Source organism: Rhinolophus sinicus, chromosome 7, assembly GCF_057876585.1.
Source record: "Rhinolophus sinicus isolate RSI-liver-muscle chromosome 7, RSI-T2T, whole genome shotgun sequence".
Classification (NCBI taxonomy): Eukaryota; Metazoa; Chordata; class Mammalia; order Chiroptera; family Rhinolophidae; genus Rhinolophus; species Rhinolophus sinicus.
This window is the reverse complement of record NC_142507.1, coordinates 49,969,939-49,988,341: the sequence shown is the minus strand read 5'-3', so window position 1 is coordinate 49,988,341 and position 18,403 is coordinate 49,969,939. Positions and strand designations below refer to the sequence as shown.

At 45.8% G+C, this 18,403-nt stretch overlaps 1 protein-coding gene across 1 annotated transcript; it reads left to right on the top strand.

The window, feature by feature from the left end:
• Positions 1–370: 370 nt before the first annotated feature.
• Positions 371–11,553, top strand: REG4 (regenerating family member 4). The gene is made up of 5 exons (XM_019730575.3): positions 371–671; positions 3,415–3,512; positions 5,941–6,078; positions 7,642–7,747; positions 11,379–11,553. Exons 1-5 carry the CDS (start codon positions 605–607, stop codon positions 11,444–11,446), a joined length of 477 nt encoding a protein of 158 aa, XP_019586134.3. The 5' UTR covers positions 371–604; the 3' UTR covers positions 11,447–11,553.
• The last annotated feature ends 6,850 nt before the right edge of the window (positions 11,554–18,403 follow it).

The window sequence follows — 18,403 nt, the reverse complement described above, 5'->3', positions numbered from 1 at the left end:
TGGGTTGTGGCTGTGTGACAATGAACGAATGACTTGAGACCCATCAACCTCAGGCTTTCTCATCTGTAAAATGTGGGTATTGGACCATATAGTCACTTTTAAATCTAACATCAAAAAATTCACTGTTGGGACCGATTTGATTTCATTGACTTGGCTGTAGGAAGCCCATTACGCCTCATCCATGAGAAAGCGTGCCTTGATCGCCCTCTGCTGGCTCTCCTGAGAATAGCAGGGGCAGGCTCTCCACAAGACACCAAATGCCTCCATTCAGACTTTTAAACTATTCAGCCCAGTACAGTTAGGTCCCTGGCACTGGCGCAGACCTTGCAGATGACAACAAAACCTCATAAGTTGAAATTTCCTAATTTCTACATTGATCTTGATATGCCCTTTATTGTATAATCTGGGTTTCTCCGGAAAAAGATGTTTTTTTCCTCCATGTGTGATTTGGCATCTGAATTCCCGGGTCCGCCTCACCCGTGCAAATGTGTTTAGATTGCAGATCTAGGTGAATCCAGGAGCTTCAAGGAAAAATTGACAAGGGCTCTGAGATCCTTTTAGTCACAGTCTCCAAAGCACGTCTGTCCCAGAAGAAGAGGACTTGATGGCTTCTAGAAGCGTGCCGCTGCTCCTTCTGTTAAACTGTATAGTCAGCACTGACGTCCTGGGTGGTGAGTACCTGTCACTCAGCTGGAACTGAGCCCACAGCCAATGTTCATGCAGCTCCCATGGCATAGCCAGATTCATTTGCCAACCCCCCCCCCGCACCCCAAAAAATATTTAGGCACTTCAGAAAATATCATGTTAAAGGCAGGAATAAAAGGCAATGTGATGTGGTTAAAAAAAAAAGCAAGGAATTCAGAATCAAACAAACTCCAACCTTGTATGACTGTGAGCCAGAGTTAAAGCATCAACTACTTGTAGATTATAATACTTATTTTGCAAGTTTATGATGAAAGGTAGAGGTAAGGTATTTAAAGCACCTGACACCTAGAACGGCCCAATGTTTACGCATTGTTTTCCTATTGGAACCTATCAGGAATTCCAGTTTGCCAGGGACTTACAACCTCGTTGGAGGGATGGCTCCTCCACGCGTACAGACCCAGCAGCCAGTATAAAGTAACATGTCGAGAAAGTGGGAAGCAGAGCCCTAGAATCCACCAGTAGAAAAGGCAGGTGAAGAAAATTGCATGAGTGCGCTAAGAATAAGTATCATCGAATATCTGAAATGGAAGGAAGTGAAATGTGGGCTCATCTGGTGTGACTCCTTTGTTCTATTTATGAGGAAAACGAGGCCCCAAGAAGGGTAGGGACTTGCCCAAGGTCACTCAGCAAGATTAAGTGATGCTCTGGCTCCTGGTCCTGGGTGCCATTCAATGGCCTTGCTGGGCGTCGTATGTGGTGGAGTGAGCAAAGAAGTCATGCCCGAGTGGCACTTCTGTTGAGAAGAGGGCCTCTTGAGGGCATCCAATGCCCTATGTCACCTGGCACTTCTTCCAGTGGAAAAATACACTGGCCAGGGGGAGGAGAGACTGGAAGTAAATACAAAGGAAAACAGGGTTCTTTGGGCATCATGTTGGTAGCTGCATCTACCAACGGCTACCAAATCTGCTTCAGCCACCAGTTGTCTCAACCGTCTGTGCCCACTCAGGACCTGGGGAACTCAGCCCCCCTCTCTGAACCAGGCCAGTGTGTGAGCAGCTCTGAAAGGCTGCCCCTCATCCGGCCCTTCCCACGGAGCCACTTTCCATGGCTGTTTCTAACCAACTGATCAGGTAGTTTCTTGTCGCTCTGATTCTGGCTTCTCTAAGGGGCCTTGAAATTTGCCCTAACTATATCCTGGGAAGTGAGACACAGGCCACCCAGCTCTGGGCTTAAACCAAAGCTCCCTGGCTTCTCTCCTGGAGGAGGTAAAGCCAGAACACTCACCCCTGGTCTTTTCATCAGTTTTCCACAAATCTGCCTCCCAGCTGCAGAGAGACTTTCTACTTATTCTTACTGTCTCAGGGGAACCTCTCTTACGACACATCCTATACGTCCTTTGCACTGTGGCTTATGGAAAAAGTTCAATCTTACACCTAAGGGAAGTACCAGGAACTGAGAAAGGAGTTTTCTCTCTTGTCTGGTGGTCAAGATGATTACCCTTATTGCCCCAGCAGCGATTTCTTTGTGCTGGTCCATCACTGAAGCAATCACATGCGGGATGACAAAGAGCAACACGATTCGTGGATGATAAAATGCTCCATCCAGTGACTATTTTCAAAAATACTACACCGGTTATAGTGATTACATTATTGTTTTAATAGCGGTAATTTATTAGGTAGCTACTAACTATTGAACAATTACTACATTCTGGCTCTATGCTAATCAGTCTTCAGACGTAATCCCATTAGGCCTGCCAAGAATCCAGTGAGGAAGGTACCTATTGGCAGCCCATTGTGCAAACAAGACAACTAACGCTAACAGAGGTGAAATAATGGGGCTATGCGTCTCTGTCTCTCAGGAGGGTTCTGCTCGTCAAACAGGCAATCGGAATGACTCTGGTGGTGCGGCCCATTTGCCAGTCACCCAGCAGCAAGAGCCCGCGCCTCTCTGATGACGGCTTCCTTGGCCTCTAGGCCCTTCTCTTTCCTTCCCTTCTGGCTGTGCTTGCCTGACAGATAATTGACGCAAACCCATGCTTGCTCTTTCTGTGCATATGTCGTGCACATTCCTGCCTCCATTCCTCTACTCACCCACCCCTTTTGCTTAAAGCGTTCCCCTCCCTTTGCTACTGACTCACCTATTCTCAAGTTCCAGCCACGTTGCCGTCAAACCCGTCCCGTGTCTTCCTGGCCCAAAATGCCTCTCTCTCCTTGTCATGCCTAATGCCACCAGTGTCTGCCCCTCGTCCACTCTTGCGATGGCCTGAGTTAAGTCTGCTTGACTTCACTACCAGGGTGGGGTTCTGCCGGTTACTGAGTATGTCTACTTCGCTATGCGTTCAGTAACTGGGGAAATAGCTGCAGGATGGGTGTCGGGACCCTCTGGGCCCACTGGGAGGTGGACCTGAGCTAAAACTCCGTTGATCACCTGACCTCCGTAAGCCCCTGCTCTGACTGGTGGACTCCAGTGACATTTTGGGTCTCCTGGAGTTAGTGTCAGTTCAGAGCCAGTGCCTAGTAATGCCCACAAGGTCTGAATATTTCCTTTCCCCAATGTACAGTTACCTCAGTAAAAGGCCATGATTCCTTTTGGAGAAGGCTGGGAGAAAGATGAACAGTATACCTTTTTTTTTTGGCAGTGTGCCAGGGTCCGTCCGAAGGGCACCCAGCATCCCTTGCATTCAAGGGGTTCTAGGTCCGTAAACTGGCTCCAGTCAGAATTGACTGTTTTTGCCATCATAACTTGTCATTGCCTTTCATTTATGTGCAGTCATCCTCATGAGGCCCAGCTGTGCTACTGGATGGTTTTATTACAAGTCCAATTGCTATGGATACTTCCGGAAGCTGAGGAACTGGTCTGATGCTGAGGTAAGACATCTGGCCTATGGTTGTGCTGCCTTCTCTAAAGCAAGGGGTCACCCAGAGCTCCAGGACACGCTTGACTCAGAATCAACAGTCCTTCCTTGGCATTTTGAGAAGTGACCTGGCTGGTGAAAGGGAGAGAAGAGGCTTGTGTGTGTTCAACTCATTCAATTTTGTGAGCACTGATGGGGCACGTGCTCTAGGCCCAGACCTTCGATGGGCTGCAAAGATGTAAAAGTGAACAAGAAACAGCCCCTACTCTCCAGGAGTTCGCTGTCAGAGAGGAAGACAGGAACACATATATCCAAGGAGGAGGAGAAGATGAGGAACTTGCAAAAAGAATAATTGAATTGCAGTACGAGATTTACCAGAAAGAGAACCAGTGTAGACAGGCCTGGAGCACCGGCCACAGCGCCACCTGCCGGAAAGTGAAGAAGTCCAAACAAACGGGAGGCTTTATCGTCTCTACACCCAACAAACGTATCGGTTCTATTTCACTGAGGCTTTCTCTGAGAGATACCCAAATAGCCAGTCAAAATAAGTTTCCTCAGTGGAGCCTGGGGAGCCAGTGCTGCTATCTCTCTGAGCTGTGGTTGTTTAACTGAAGAGACTGTGGAGGAAGCACGGGGGGCAACATGGTGAGATTGGGGCCCGAAATGGCCTCAGAAGCCCTGAACAGGAACAATTCAGTAATGATGGGGTACCTCCCCCATGACAGCTACTGAGGATCAAAAACCATCTCTGGCCTTACAAAGTGCAGAATTAATACTAGATTGTGGCACTTAAACAGAAAATTCCAGTGCACTGCGAGCACAAGTGACTTCTCCAAGATTATACCGAGCGAGAGTAACTAGCAGAGCAAACCCAGGGAAGTCGGCCCTAATGCAACACTTTCTTGAGCTGATGTGAACGACAGTCTCCAGAAAAAGGCTAAACAAAGTCAGGGTTCCCCAGACTCTGTCCACTGAAAGAAAAAGAAGTCATGGCGAGCAATGGACTTTCTCCTCAGTTCTTGGGCAGCAACTTGAAGAAGTTTGGAAAGACATTTGAAGGCCTGTCCCCAGAGACTCCAACACTAACTCTGCCAAGACAAAGAGGAAGCTCTTGGGGCCTTGGAGGACTATAGACCTGAGCTTAAATCACGACTCTGCCAGACATATCTCACTTTAACAGTTTCCTTGCTGTAAAATGGGGGTAATGCTGTTACCTCAAGGGGTTGTCAGGAGGATTTATCAAAATACTCGTAACTTGCTGAAAGCATGCGGTAGACACTCAATTCAGCTTGTCCAGGCAAAAACGGTCCACAGGATTGATACCAAGCCCGGGCAGAGTTAACCACTCCAGAACCGGAGGGCAGAGAAGGTGCTGGGAAAGGACCCGACAAGTCGACACCATGGCTGCTGCTGCTCCGTGACTCCTGGCTAATACCAATGGCCAGTCTCAGTTCTCGAGACTCCTGGAAGCCCATGGAAGGGACACTAAGAATGACAGGTAGATCCGGTCTTGAACTTGAGGTGGAGGTCTGAGTTCTTTTCTAGCTTCGTCGTGAACCTGGAGGGAAAAATATCACTTTGACACACTCCAAGACTGTTTCCTCTCCTGTCCCAGGAATTTTCTGTGCCTGGCACACTCACTAATTGTTAACTGGTAATCTGGTTTCCATGCCTCACAAATTTGAAAGTCAAATGAAATTCCGCGTATAAAAGCATTTTGGGATTGTAACTTTTATCGCAAGCATGAGGACTAATTAGCATTAAGCAGTAACCACATCTAATCCCAAGCAGGAGCCTGAAGGCAAGCGCATTGGAATACAACCACAGCCAAACCATGTTTTTATTAAAGTCAAGGTTTATCACGTAGGCAGATCCTGTAACATAAGCTCAAAAGAACGTAAAATAAAGTCTGTATCTCTATCATCTACCTATTAAATGTGTACATATAAAATGTTTGCCTTGTTTAATCAGGCAGTTAAGTTTCAGGTTAGAGAATGGCACACTTTATAATCAGTGGTTCCTTAGATTTATTTGAAATGCAGCGTGATAACACGTAATTATAACAATTACAGCCTCCTAATAACTCCCTATGTAATTCTGTATCAACTTCCAGTAATGATTTTCTCCATTTAGAGATAAGGCAACTGCGCCTCAGAGAGGTGACGTGACTTGTTAAGGTCACATATACAAATAAGTGGCAAGAGCAGGACCCTAAAATGTGTGACCTTGCCTGGAACTGCCTCTTCCTCTGAGACCTGACACTTGTGGCACTTGTGTTTTCTCCCGTGGTGACAGGAAGTCTTCTATGGGGTTTAGATCACAACTTCTGGAGGAGAGGAGGGCTATGTGACTCCACACTGCTTGGCACACTAGGGTTCTGAGGTGAGGGCTATGCTTTTAAATCTCAAGATGTCATTAACATGACTTCCCCCCGCCCACAGCTCGAGTGTCAGTCCTTTGGAAACGGAGCCCACCTGGCGTCCATCTCGAATTTAAAGGAAGCCAACACCATAGCAGAGTACATAGGTGGCTACCAAAGAACCCTGCCCGTATGGATCGGCCTGCACGACCCACAGAAGGTAACCTCAGACTTGGCCCACAAACGCCCCCTTGGGAAAGCCAGAGAGATAGCCCCTCTCTGGGAAATGACCTCCAGGCCTCCCGACAAGGGGCACACGTAACTGATCTTCAGTCACATGCCATCTTCTGATAGGGGACAAAGCCTCAAAGTCAGGGTCCCAGTTCTGGCTCTCAGTGGAAGATATGATTTCTATGGCATCATTGTACAAACCTTCTATCTAATTAAACACTTCCCAAACCTTAGGACACGAAATTGCCAGATTTTCAGAGCCTTCCAAAAAAAAAAAAAAAAAAGAACTTAGTGTAAGTACGTATGAATATATATATATATATATATATATATATATATACACAAATGCTCACAGAGAGAGACTGAGACCCGTTGTGGGACCCAGCTTAATTAATTCCCTGTTCGATCTGAACTTAAAGTTGGAAATTTTCAGCTAAGCTTTTTCCTAGATGCTGTTATATTTTTAACGTTATCCTTAGCTTTTTTTATTGGACCCTCATTTTACTCTTCATTAAAACCCCCCTGTGACGAATGGCATGTGAGGTCTTTGGGCTGGTCACTGAGGTCCCTGTGGGATCGCAGTTTACACATTCTTTGTGGGGCTTCTATAGTTACCCCAAGCAAACAAGGAGCGCACAGAGAGAACGTTCCGCCGATTTTCTGTTTCTTGATAAAACATGGCCATAGATGTTGTGTATTTTTTACAATTAATTTTACATTTTTATATATTCATACTGCTATCAGTCAGGACTCCCTCATTTAGAGATAAAATAAATATTTACATCTATTTCTACCAGATAGTTTTTGTAATTTAATTTTTTTACACTTATGACTGAGGAAAGTAAGTGGCGGATAAATGTTCTCAAAAATGCGCACTGTCTCTCGTTATCAAAGAAATGCAAATGAAAATAACATCTAACTTGACTTGTCGTCTTATCAAACTTTTGCTCTGTGTTCGTAGTGAATAGTATTTTGCAGGATATGGAGCAATTGCCCAGTAGGTGGGGATGTAAATTCCTCCAGCTGAATTATTTTGGAGAGCTGTGTGGCAATGCATATCAATACCCTCAAAATATCCATGCCCTTTGTCCACTGGTATCCTCAGAAAATAATTTTAAGCACAGAAGCAGCTTTATGAACGAAGCTGTTCATAGCAGTATCCTGTGTCATCATTGTCACCTGGAAACAACATAAACATTCATCAACAGGAGAATTATTAAGTGGTACATCCCTTACCATTAAAAAATGTTTAGAAAGCAAGTTACAAAGCTGCATATGTATTTTAAAGAGCCCCACCTTTTTAGCACATACAACTCTTGTGGTTGACAAAATTGTTTACTCCGGAAGTAAATATGCTAAAATATCAGTAATGTTTTCCTCTTAGTGGTCAAATGAAGTGACTTTTCTGTTTTCCCTTCTTTACACATTTTTTGCACTTTCCCAATTTTTACAATGAAAACTGCATTTTAAAGGGGCCTGAGGGGACCACAGGGGGTTGGGAGCCGGTGGGGAGGCTGATCTGTACATGTTTTCCACGTCCTGTCATCTGCAGAGGCAGCAGTGGCGGTGGATCGACGGGGCCATGTATTTATACAGAACCTGGTCTGGCAAGTCCGTGGGTGGAAACAAGCACTGTGCTGAGATGAGCGCCTACAACAGTAAGTAAAAAACGGCATGCCCCCTCTCCCCCCAAGTGGCAGCTCCATCTCTTATCCATTAAAAGCAAAAATGAACATCTCTCCCTCTCCTTCCATTTCATAGCAGCAACTCTTGTTTTCTACATGGCAGTGGCCTTGTCACAAACGTTGTGCACCAACCTTCCATCCTTGGTCACCATTTACAATCTGCATTATCAATGTACCAGCTGTTCAGTTTTTTTACATAATATTTTCTTTAAATCCAATCACTTTTTTCTTAAATGTATTTATTTTTAAATCTTAGTATATGCCATGAGGGGGAAATATGTCACATTTGGGGAAGCCCAGACCACAGCTAGCACATGTGTGACTCCTTTCTTACTCCTTTACAATCAGGCTCCCCCACACGAGCCCTGGAAAGCTCACTTTTGCCCTATTCCTCCCTCCCATTTGTTTCCCTGAGTTTCATCCCCAGAACCCAGTGCCCAGGACCTCAGCTGCAGGCGGCACAGTTAAGCATCCTCATTTCTCTTGCCTGCTTTCATTCTTTGCTTTTTATGCCAATAAGTTAGAGTTTTTACCCTTGGTGCTCATGACACTGGGGCTGGTAATTCCTGTAATAGTCTCTCATCAGCAGATACCAGGAGCACCCCCTTACACACAGGTTGGTACAACCAAAAATGTCTCCGGACATTGCTAAATGTCCACTGGGGGAGACGGAGTGTGCAAAATCACTCCCATTTGAGAACAACAGCTAGTAAGTGATATGTAAGATTTCAATTGTGAAACAAGAAAACAGAACATTAAAGATGAAAAGTCTCCTCGGTGCCAAAGAGACTATCACCGTGGGTTTAGAAGACCATCACCGCATCGCCAGGACTCCCTCCCAGACAAGCAGCGAGCCTGGGCTGAGGACCCCAGTACTGGGGCTCAGGTGCAAAGGGCTTACTGTTGTCTGAGGAATACAGTTTATATGCACACAAGAAAGAGTGAGAAAACATTCTAACAGCAAAGGATAAATGGGGGACACAAGGAGACAAACTCTGAGGCCAGGTCCAGAAAGCCCCTCAGAGATAACAGCATCTTATCACAGACGAAGGAAGGACTTTTCACAGACTCACAGAGACCACAACCGCTGCTGTTAAAGGCATCAGTCAGCTCAGATGAAAGGAACACAACCGAGACAATACGTAGAAGCTACCAAAATGGGGGTTTCTGTCCAAAGTAAGGACAAAACTTTTGAGCGCTGAGCAGTATCCAGAAATAGAATGTGCTCCCCTGGAAAGCAGTGAGAAACCGATCGTCAGAGTTAACCAAGCAAAAGTGGACATTGTAGCTGCAGCACTCGAAGTGTTTAAAGAGGGGCTCAATGGCACATGAGACTCGCGTGAGGAACATTTTTAAAATACAAATTCCAGGGATCGCAGAGGACTTACGATACAGACTCTCTCGGGCTGGAGGCCGGACCAACTTGGGGGGAAAGCAGTGGACCAGCAGTTGGATTCTGAGATTTCAACTGGATTCTGAGATCTCCAACAAAAATCTTTTCCCTGTTTGTCCACATTCTTATCTGCCAAGTGCCTGTGTGGGAACCACAAGCCTAATGTGTCCCTGAGAAGACCAGGTCTTTTGGCCTCTCTTCCTTTCCACGTTCACTCAACCCAGCTCTGAGCTATCAGAACACAGGCTCTCCAGACAGAAAAGCACAGGGAATGAAACAAGGATTAGAGAGAAACTGGTGGAAGGTCAGGTTTCAAAGGACCTTCCCCTCAGCCCCCATCAATGTCATTTTGTATTTGTATAACAGAGTGAGCCCCACCGACTCAGGGACTAAATTGTTTCTTTAAGACTCAAAAGTATAGTATTAATATCTCAACACACAGCGACACACACACACACACATCCTGTGTATGTGCAGGTCTGTGTGACTGGACTTGTTCCTTTTTTATCTGTTTAAAAATAACCTAAAAGGGCATTTTATTCTGTTCCGCCTTCCCTCGCCCTTTCAGAGTCTTCTTTTATATCCCAGTGTAACTCTTTTGTGACTCTGGAAAATTGCCTTTTGCCTACTTCCGGATTTATCCACTGGTTCACTTTGAGACCCTTAATCATGATCACTAGGGTTCTACAATTTTAAAACGAATTTCATATTCCACATACTTTGGGTCCAGACCATGGGCTCTGAATGCCTGAGGTGAGGTTCCAACTCCTTCGCTGAGCTGGGCGGTGACTTTGAGTAGATTTCTTCCCTCTGTGCCTCAGATGCCTCTCTACAAAAGGGGAGAATTAATGGTCCCGATCAGCTCAGTATATGTGAAGTGCTTATCAGGGGTAGGCTCACTCATGGCTCTCGTGACCTTGAGATTGGAAGCAAGAGAGTGAAGCAGACACCTCCCTAGGTGAGTGCCCATGGGTGAGCCGGCTGTGTGTTCTCCTCGGTTGTTTGAAGCCTCGTGCCATGTTCTCTTTACCCCACACCATGACAGTTCCCAGAAAGCTTGTAGTCTCCATTTTGTTTACACTCAGTGGCCCTCGCTCTGCGCCCCATGGATGCGAGCAGGGACGGGACCCATTCCCTTATACCTCCTGGGATCTAGGAGCCGGAGGGGGCGTGCCTCACCCCGCTTTTCCTGTGGTGCCATCGTGTCCTCTCTCGCCAGGCCCTTGTCCACCCACCCAACCCACCCTGGCATCAGAACTAGATCTGTAGGTCAGCCCAGGCAGACAGCTAATGCCTTGTCACTGCGACAGAAACCCCAGGATGACAAAGGAGTCTGTAGAGCTTGGTTTCTGGAAGGGGCAGAGTTGGACGTCTCAAAAAGACTTCAGTCCTTCAAAAGTCCTCCTTGCTCTCTGTCCTTCTTTGTAAATGAATGGCCTGTTGGGACGTGGCTGGCTTCAGCAGTTTCTAATTCATTGAACTTCGAACAGGAGCTTCTTAGAGCCTCAGCTGTGGACTTGAGGAAAGGCCAACCCCTCTGTTCCGGAAAACATCCTGTCTGATACACAAACGAGCACCCAGGTTTCAGGGGCTTGTGTGGAGCCCGGCCTTCGCTCAGAAGCAGAACTGGCGGGGAGCTTCTGCATTTGTGTGTGACGTTTAAACCATACTTCTTCCTGTTAGCAAAGTTAGTAACTGTATTAGTCAGGGTTTTCCAGAGAGAGAGAAGTAATCGAATGTACATATATATAGAGAGAGAAAGATGGATTTATTTTAAGGAATTGGCTCATATTCATCAGGGCGGTCAAATCTGAAATCCACAGGGAGATGGATTTGCCTGCCAGCTTTGAGGTTGTAGTCTTGAGTCCAAGGGCAGTTTGGGGACAGAATTCCCTCCTTTTCATGGGACCTCAATCTCTACTCTAGAGAAGTTCACTGATTGGAAAATTACCCACATAATGGACGGTAATCTGCCTTACTCAGAGTCTACTGATTTGAATGCTAATGACATCTAAAAAAAAAATACCTTCACATCAGCATTCAGACTGGTGTGTGACCAAACCCCTGGACACTACATCCTAACCAAGTCCACACATAAGATTAACCATCACTGCAACTTCTCCATGGTTCCAAGCACAACACCCAGAAAATGCTGGCAAGCTCAATAGAGAAGGACTAGATGGACTGAAATGCCTGTTTATTTTGTTACAGATTTTTTAACTTGGAACAGCAATGAATGTGACAAGCGCCAACACTTCCTGTGCAAGTACCGGCCGTAGTGCGAGAACGGACATTCTGCCAGCCCGGGCACAAGCCCCTTTCCACTTCCTGCTCTGCTGTGCCAGCTCCATCTGATCACTGTCTCAGAAAGTAAACAGTGTAACTCAGGCTGATGAGGTTCTTACTGTACTGACGTTGCTGGGCTGAGAGGCGGACACCTCCACATCAGTGTGACAGGGGCTTCTAGCTCTGAATGTTCACCCACAGTCCCTTTCCACGGGACCCTTCTCTCCAGCTCCGCACCCCCAGCTGTCTCAAGCAGATGAGGAGTGTGCTTCTCCCGCCCCCACGGATGAAAGACTGGGGTCTTTGTCCATCAGAGATAAAGGTTTGCAGGCGGGAGGAAGAAACTCAGGAATGAGCCTCTAGCCCCTTCCGCTGCTGCACCCCTCTGCCCTCTCTCTATTGCCCACATCCTGCTCCTCAGCCACCTGCTTAGTTTTCCTTTTGTCATGGGGAACGTTTACAGTAAAGTCTCCACTAGGCTGATGTGGGCTACAAATTCCGGGGCCATCTTTTAACAGACGATTGTCTGCAGAGAAGGTTGCTCTGTTCCAGTTCAGTAGTGAAGGGACGAAAAGGGTGAAATAAGATTCAGAAAAGCCACCCAAGTGTTTCTTCACCTCCTTCCTCCCAGTCGGTGCCTCCCACGTCCTCAGAATTGCTTCTCCCCAGCTGCAGCCCTGATTTGAATAGAGGAGAGATGGAGGTGACATGCCTGCGCAACCTCCGAGCAGGGGAGACTGGCTGGGGGGTTATTTAATTGTGCAGCCTGCAGCTTAGGAGGGGAGATGAGCTGGTCTCCCCTGCCACCAACCACCCCTGGGGCCTTGCTCGGGTCTCTGCCTGTGAGGTCTGATTCCTGATGAAGTGGGTGCTCCAGCACTGAGGAGGTCATTTTGCCCTCATGCAGCTGTATGACTCCTCAGTCAGGAATCTCGTTGGCAGTGGAAGAAGAACCAATACAGACTTGTCAATCATAAGAGGGTGGCTTTGGTACAATCACGTTTGCATTTCTTAAAGGGAAACACCACCAGAGAAGGGAGGACATGTGGCAGGGCCATATGTGGATGGCAACTTGCTTCACCCATGTGGCACTGCCAACCAGTCAACACGCAGAGTTTACACCCTAAAACCTGAGAAGGTTCCCCATCACCTCAGCAGGCTGAGACCAGCTGTCGAAAGAAGGGTGCCATGAAGGGAGGGAAAATAAAACAGACAGAGCACTGGCCCTCCGCACTTCCCCCCCCTTCTCTTCTCCTTTCCTTTCTTCTTCCTTCCTCCCATCACATCCTTGTCACTCTCTGGTTGTCAAAGAGGAAAACATCAGAAGTAATGTATTCTTCCCCCCAAGCATTAAAAAGGTAGTTAACCCAAAGGAAAATCCCTTCATAGTGAGAGTTCAGACAAGATGACAGACAGATGGAGAAGGGTCATCCTTTAAAAGCGCATAGTTACTTCAGCAAAAGCAACCACAGGCTTCTAAGAGGGTTCTTTCTGGGTGGAGAAACACAAAAGTATCAGATTCCATGATGGAGATGGTCGATAAATGGAGATTAGTAGACTGATGTGAGCCAAAAAAAACCCTGTTGGATTAAGTGCCAGATTCTGTGATATTATCTATTAGAACTAAAAGAACTCAAAGGAAACATAGATGACAATATCTCCCGAAAGGTAGAAATTCTCAGTTTTTTCTGACGATGGCACTTAGGAGAGAGAAAAGACACCGTGACCCACCATATTCATTTACACTCTCCAGGAAACAACAAAAAACAAAAAAAAACTTCATGACAACAAAGACGTAGAGATGAAGAAAATAAAAATACAATAAGTCACAAGGAGCAGATACGCCAACACAAAACAAAGTAAAATCTAACAGTCATTCTATAAATGTGTTAAAAAAATATTTCAAATAGATTTAAAAACAGTTCTAACGGAAAAGCATCACCAACTTTAAACAGTCTTGGTGATGTAGCCATAACCAGGCACCTTCCCTGAAATTGCTGACATGTCAACAGTTTGCAGGAATGCGTGTGCAGGGGAGCACATTCCCAAACACGGACCTGCAGCTACTTGTCTTATTAGAAAGCTGGGTTGATATTAGAGCTGCTGATTTTCCTTTATGCGTATGGAATGTCAGTAATCCTTAATAATCCATTGAGGAGGCATAGCAATGTACAGATTCAACACAACCCCTATCAAAATTCCAATAGTCTTTTTTTATAAATAGAAAAGCCAATTTTAAAATTCATACATAACTGCAAGCCAAAACAATCTTGAAAAAAACAAAGTTGAAGGATTCACACTCTCCAATTTCAAAACTTACTTCAAAGGTACAGTAACCAAAACAGTGTGATATTGGCATAAGGACAGACTCACAAACCAATGGAGTAGAGGTGACAGTCCAGAAATAAACCTACACACCTATGGCCAATTGATATTTCATGAGAGCACCAAGATCCTTTAATAAGGAAAAAATAGTTTCTTCAACAGATGGTGCTGGAACAAGTAGATTTCCACATGGAAAAGAATGAAATTGGACCCCTACCTCACACCATATACAGAAATCAACTCAAAGTGTATCAATGACCTAAATATAAGAGCTAAGCCATCAAACTTTTAGAAGACAACCTGGGGTAAATCTTCATGACCTGGGGTTTGGCAATGGATTCTTAGGTCGAATATCAAAAGCACAAGCAACAAAAGAAAAATGATTAATTGAACTTCATCAATAGGGACAAATATTCTGTCTCCCAGTGTATAAGAAAATGATCTTCCTGTGATAAATATGCACAGACATTAAAATAGGTATATATACCCTTTAAGCTTATAGCTCTTATCAAAACCAAGAAAAATGATATAGTAAATAGACATAAAGCTATATATCTAATAAACTTCAAATTCCCATTAATGTGACTTAACAGGGAATGTTGGTTTAAAGCAACTTAAGTAGGCTGACAAAAGGAGTCTGGTATGTTTTGCTGCAGTTCAGGATCTTCTGGAACTCAGCGGTTACTCTGTGGCTCACATATCACTTCGCTTTTCTCCTGGGAACTACAACAAAGCCTTCTTTCTTTGAAAGCCCTGCAGCAACGCTTGGCTTCTACCCTACACCGAGTTACCTAAGAAGGCAGACTGTGTTCTCTCCATTAGTTCATAATTAAAGTAGTCCAACTTGGTGCCAATGGATTTTTACCACAAAGGCAAATACAGCCTGAAAATCTCAAGACCGCTCGGAACATAATCAAGCCCATACAGAAAATGATCTTGTCCCCCACCTCCCCCTGCCACATTACCAACAAAAAAAAAACATACTTTTGGAAGTCCCCCCCCCCCCCCCCCCCCGAGAACCAGCAAACTCCTCAGGTTATTCCACCAGGGTGCATGGCTCTAGTCTGAGAAACACCTGTGAGTGTTTAGGTTCATAAAGACAAGTCTTTATGTCAGAATACAAGGACAAAACATGAATTTTTTTGTCAAACGCACTTGGGTGCTAGTGCCAGCTGTGTCCGTGAATAGCTGTGTGAACTTGAACAGCTCCTTCGGCCTCTCTGAGGTTGTTTCCCCGTCTGTCAAATGGGGGCTGGGGGACTTTTTAAATGATGATTGAGTAGATTTAATAACATTGTTTGTCAAGGAAGGTATTAAATTGGGAACACAGTGACATGTGTCCCTGGCCCCATGTAGCAAATCTCTAGTTCAAGAAATAACACACTCGAATAGCTACTCTCAGGGTATTGCAACTGTCTATTGCCTCAGGCAGAGTCAGCGTCTTGGGACAAGGATTTCATAGGAAGTTCTTTGAGGCTTGATTAAAGGTCCTGATTCACAGTAAGAGGCGGAGCGTCTGCATAAGCATTTCCAGAGCAGGGGTGCACTCTGGAGAGTGAGCGTGGGCAGCAGCCCAGCGTGTGGCTGGCTCTGTACACTTCTGTAAGCAGCCCTCTCAACATTGTGCTTGTTCTCAGGGGGACACTGGCTGAGCATGAGAGGGGAACCTGAAGCAGTGGGGAGATTAAAGCCCATGCGTGGGCCACCACCTGAGCCAGCAGTGCCTTTCCTGAGACATTGGACAAATGCAGCACCTGGATGTGGCCTGACCACTCTCCAACCATCAGAATAACAGTGAGACCGACAGCGAGGGCAGCAGGTCAGTCGCTGAGACCGCAGTCAGCTTCTGTGATGGATCCGTGTAGCTGGGTGGCATGGACGCTTACAACCACTGCTGATTTTTTGAGGAGCAGTGGACTGTGATGGACTGAATTTGAAAGGATTCCATCCGAAGACTTTTTCTTTTTTTAATGGGTCAAAGTACCTTGCAAAATTATTCACAGAAGAAGATAAGATGAATACAGCTTTATTAGGATAATTATTTTTCTAACTTTCAGTGTGATCATAGAGCAGGGAAATAACCTTACTGTGTTTCCCTGAAAATAAAACCTAGCCAGACGATCAGCTCTAATGCATCTTTTGGAGCAAAAATTAATATGACCCCGTCTTATTTTAATATAATATAAGACCGGGTATAATGTAATGTAATATAATAATATAATATAATATAATATAATATAATATAATACAATATAATACAATATAATAACGAGTCTTACATTAATTTTTGCTCCAAAAGATTCATTACAGCTGATGGCCCGGATAAGTCTTATTTTCGGGGAAACATGGTAAAAGTGATTTTTAAAAAGATTTTGAAACCTTTGTCTCTGAACTTCTTAAAAGATGAACCTTCTTCTTCAGACACAAGCAAACGCAGTAGCAGCCTGGGTTTCAGGAGCATGTCTACTGTCCAAGCTGGTCCAGCCAACAGAAAAGAGGGAGGCAGAGGCAGCAGTCAGTGGAAAACTCCATTTGGCCTGATTGAAATGCTGAGATACCGGAAAAATCTTCCCCCCTCACTCCAACTTGCAACCCATCCACAGGGAAAAAAATACTTTAATCTTGACTGGAAACAGTACTGAAATGCTAGATTAAGTAGCTCTCAGAAAGCATGAACAACAACAGGAGGCTAAGTTGGTTGACTCCGTTCTTGAAAGCTTGTAAAACAGTATTTGAAACTATAGAAAGCTACCAAATAATGCTGTTAGATTTCTTATAACTTCCTAGAGGACGAGGAAGGAGAGAGCCTCACCTTAGAGCATGTTAGAGGACTGCCCAGTTTTGTAAATTAAGTTGCTGACATACTCAGGAAGAAGAAAGAACGTACTGTATCAGGTTACAAGCCAACAGACTTTGAAATGTGCCGTGGAACAAAGTCCTGTGAACCTGGGCCTGGTCCTGACCTTGGCAAGACCACAACGTGCTGGATCAGGCCCGCCAGAAAAAAATTTACAGCGAAGCATGGCTGGAGAATCTTCTATTCACCAGAGAATTGGTGGGCCATCCAATTCAGAACAAGAAAAAGTAATGATCTTGGCTGTCCTCAGATAACAAATTAAAGAGCAAAGTTAGACCTGGAGGCACTAGAGTTCCTGCCAGTAAAACCTGACAGAACAGGGCTCCACAGAGAACGCAATCGTTTTCTATTACTTAACAATTTACCATAAACATAGTGGCTTAAAACAACACCTAGGTATTGCCTCAGAATTGCCATGGGTCCAGGGCCTGTGCGTGGCTTAGCTGATAGTCTCACAGGCTGAAAACATAGAGTCAGCGGGGCTCCTTTCTCATCCGGAGGCTTAACTTGGGAAGAGTCCACTTCCAAATCTACTCGGAGCATTGGCAGAATTCATCTGGTGGCTGCAGGCCACCACCTGAGCCAGCAGTGCCTTTCCTGGGACATTGGACAAATGCAGCAACTGGATGTGGCCTGACCACTCTCCAATGATCAGAATAACAGCGAGACTGAGAGGTCCCTGTTGTCTTGCTGGCTGTTCTCCAGAGGCAAGACCCAGATCTGAGCCACCCCAAGTTCCTTGCAGGACCCCCAGAGGCATCTCAAACATGGTCGTCTGCTTCTTCAAAGTCAACGGAGACTCTCCTTCTCCTAAAATGTCACAGAAGCACAGCAGTGACTACCCCATCCCTCTGCCCTGTTCCGTTGACTCTAAGTAAGTCACCCATTCCAGCTGCTCTCAGAGGAAGGGTGTGACTCGTGGGGATCACCTTAGGGTGTGTCCACCACACACTAATATAACTCATTGCGTGTGTGTACATAGCAGCACAGGGCGTGCGTGTAGGTTTATCACCAGCGTGGTTTGTCTGTGTCCCTCCCAACTCAAACACTGAGACCAGGACTTACATGGAATCGCGAGATGATCCTAGGGGCCCTGCAGGTCTGTGGAGAACGGAGAGAAGGAAGGGAGGCAGCTACTAAAGGGTGTGTGGCTAAATTACAAACTGCGGGCAACTTGCACTTTCATCCCCATGGAGACCTCTGGAAGCCCGCCTACTACATGTGCCTCAGAGTGACCACATGCAAGGCGTAAGGGCGATGGCACAGAAATGGTGAGGCCTGAGCAGACCCTGACAATCCCAAGAATCACAAGTGTAATCACTAGACTCCCACCCTTGGTCCTTAGCATCTCATTTCCCTAAGGACAAGAAAGCAGCGAGGGGAAGGAAGATGAAGAAATGTGTCTGACCTGTCTGTTTGGGGAGCACCAGGTCTCTTCTAATCCATTCCCTTGAGACGAAGTGAGAATTTGTGAATTCAAAATTATAAGTATTTGTAAATACTTTCCTCAGGTGAAAATGTAATGGGATGGAGAGCATTTTATTCACAAGAACTGTGGAAGAGCTAGTGAAGGCCAGATGTCCAGGCAGGGCCGTGCTGAGAGAGAAGCAGAGAGAGCAGAAGACTGAACCTTGCAGGGAGCTGTGCACCCCAGGGCAGGGTGCATGTTTGGAGCAGGAGCTGAAAGGTCCCCGAGCATGACAAGTGCAGTGGGGATGTGGTTGACACAGGGCGAGAGAGGACCCCGAGTTGCCCAGGTGGCCAAGCA

Coding starts and splice junctions, on each gene's coding strand:
- REG4 (XM_019730575.3), top strand. CDS start 605: ATGGCTTCTAGAAGCGTGCCGCTGCTCCTTCTGTTAAACTGTATAGTC. Junction 3,513..5,940: donor GGAACTGGTCTGATGCTGAG/GTAAGACATCTG, acceptor CCCCGCCCACAG/CTCGAGTGTCAGTCCTTTGG. Junction 7,748..11,378: donor TGAGATGAGCGCCTACAACA/GTAAGTAAAAAA, acceptor ATTTTGTTACAG/ATTTTTTAACTTGGAACAGC.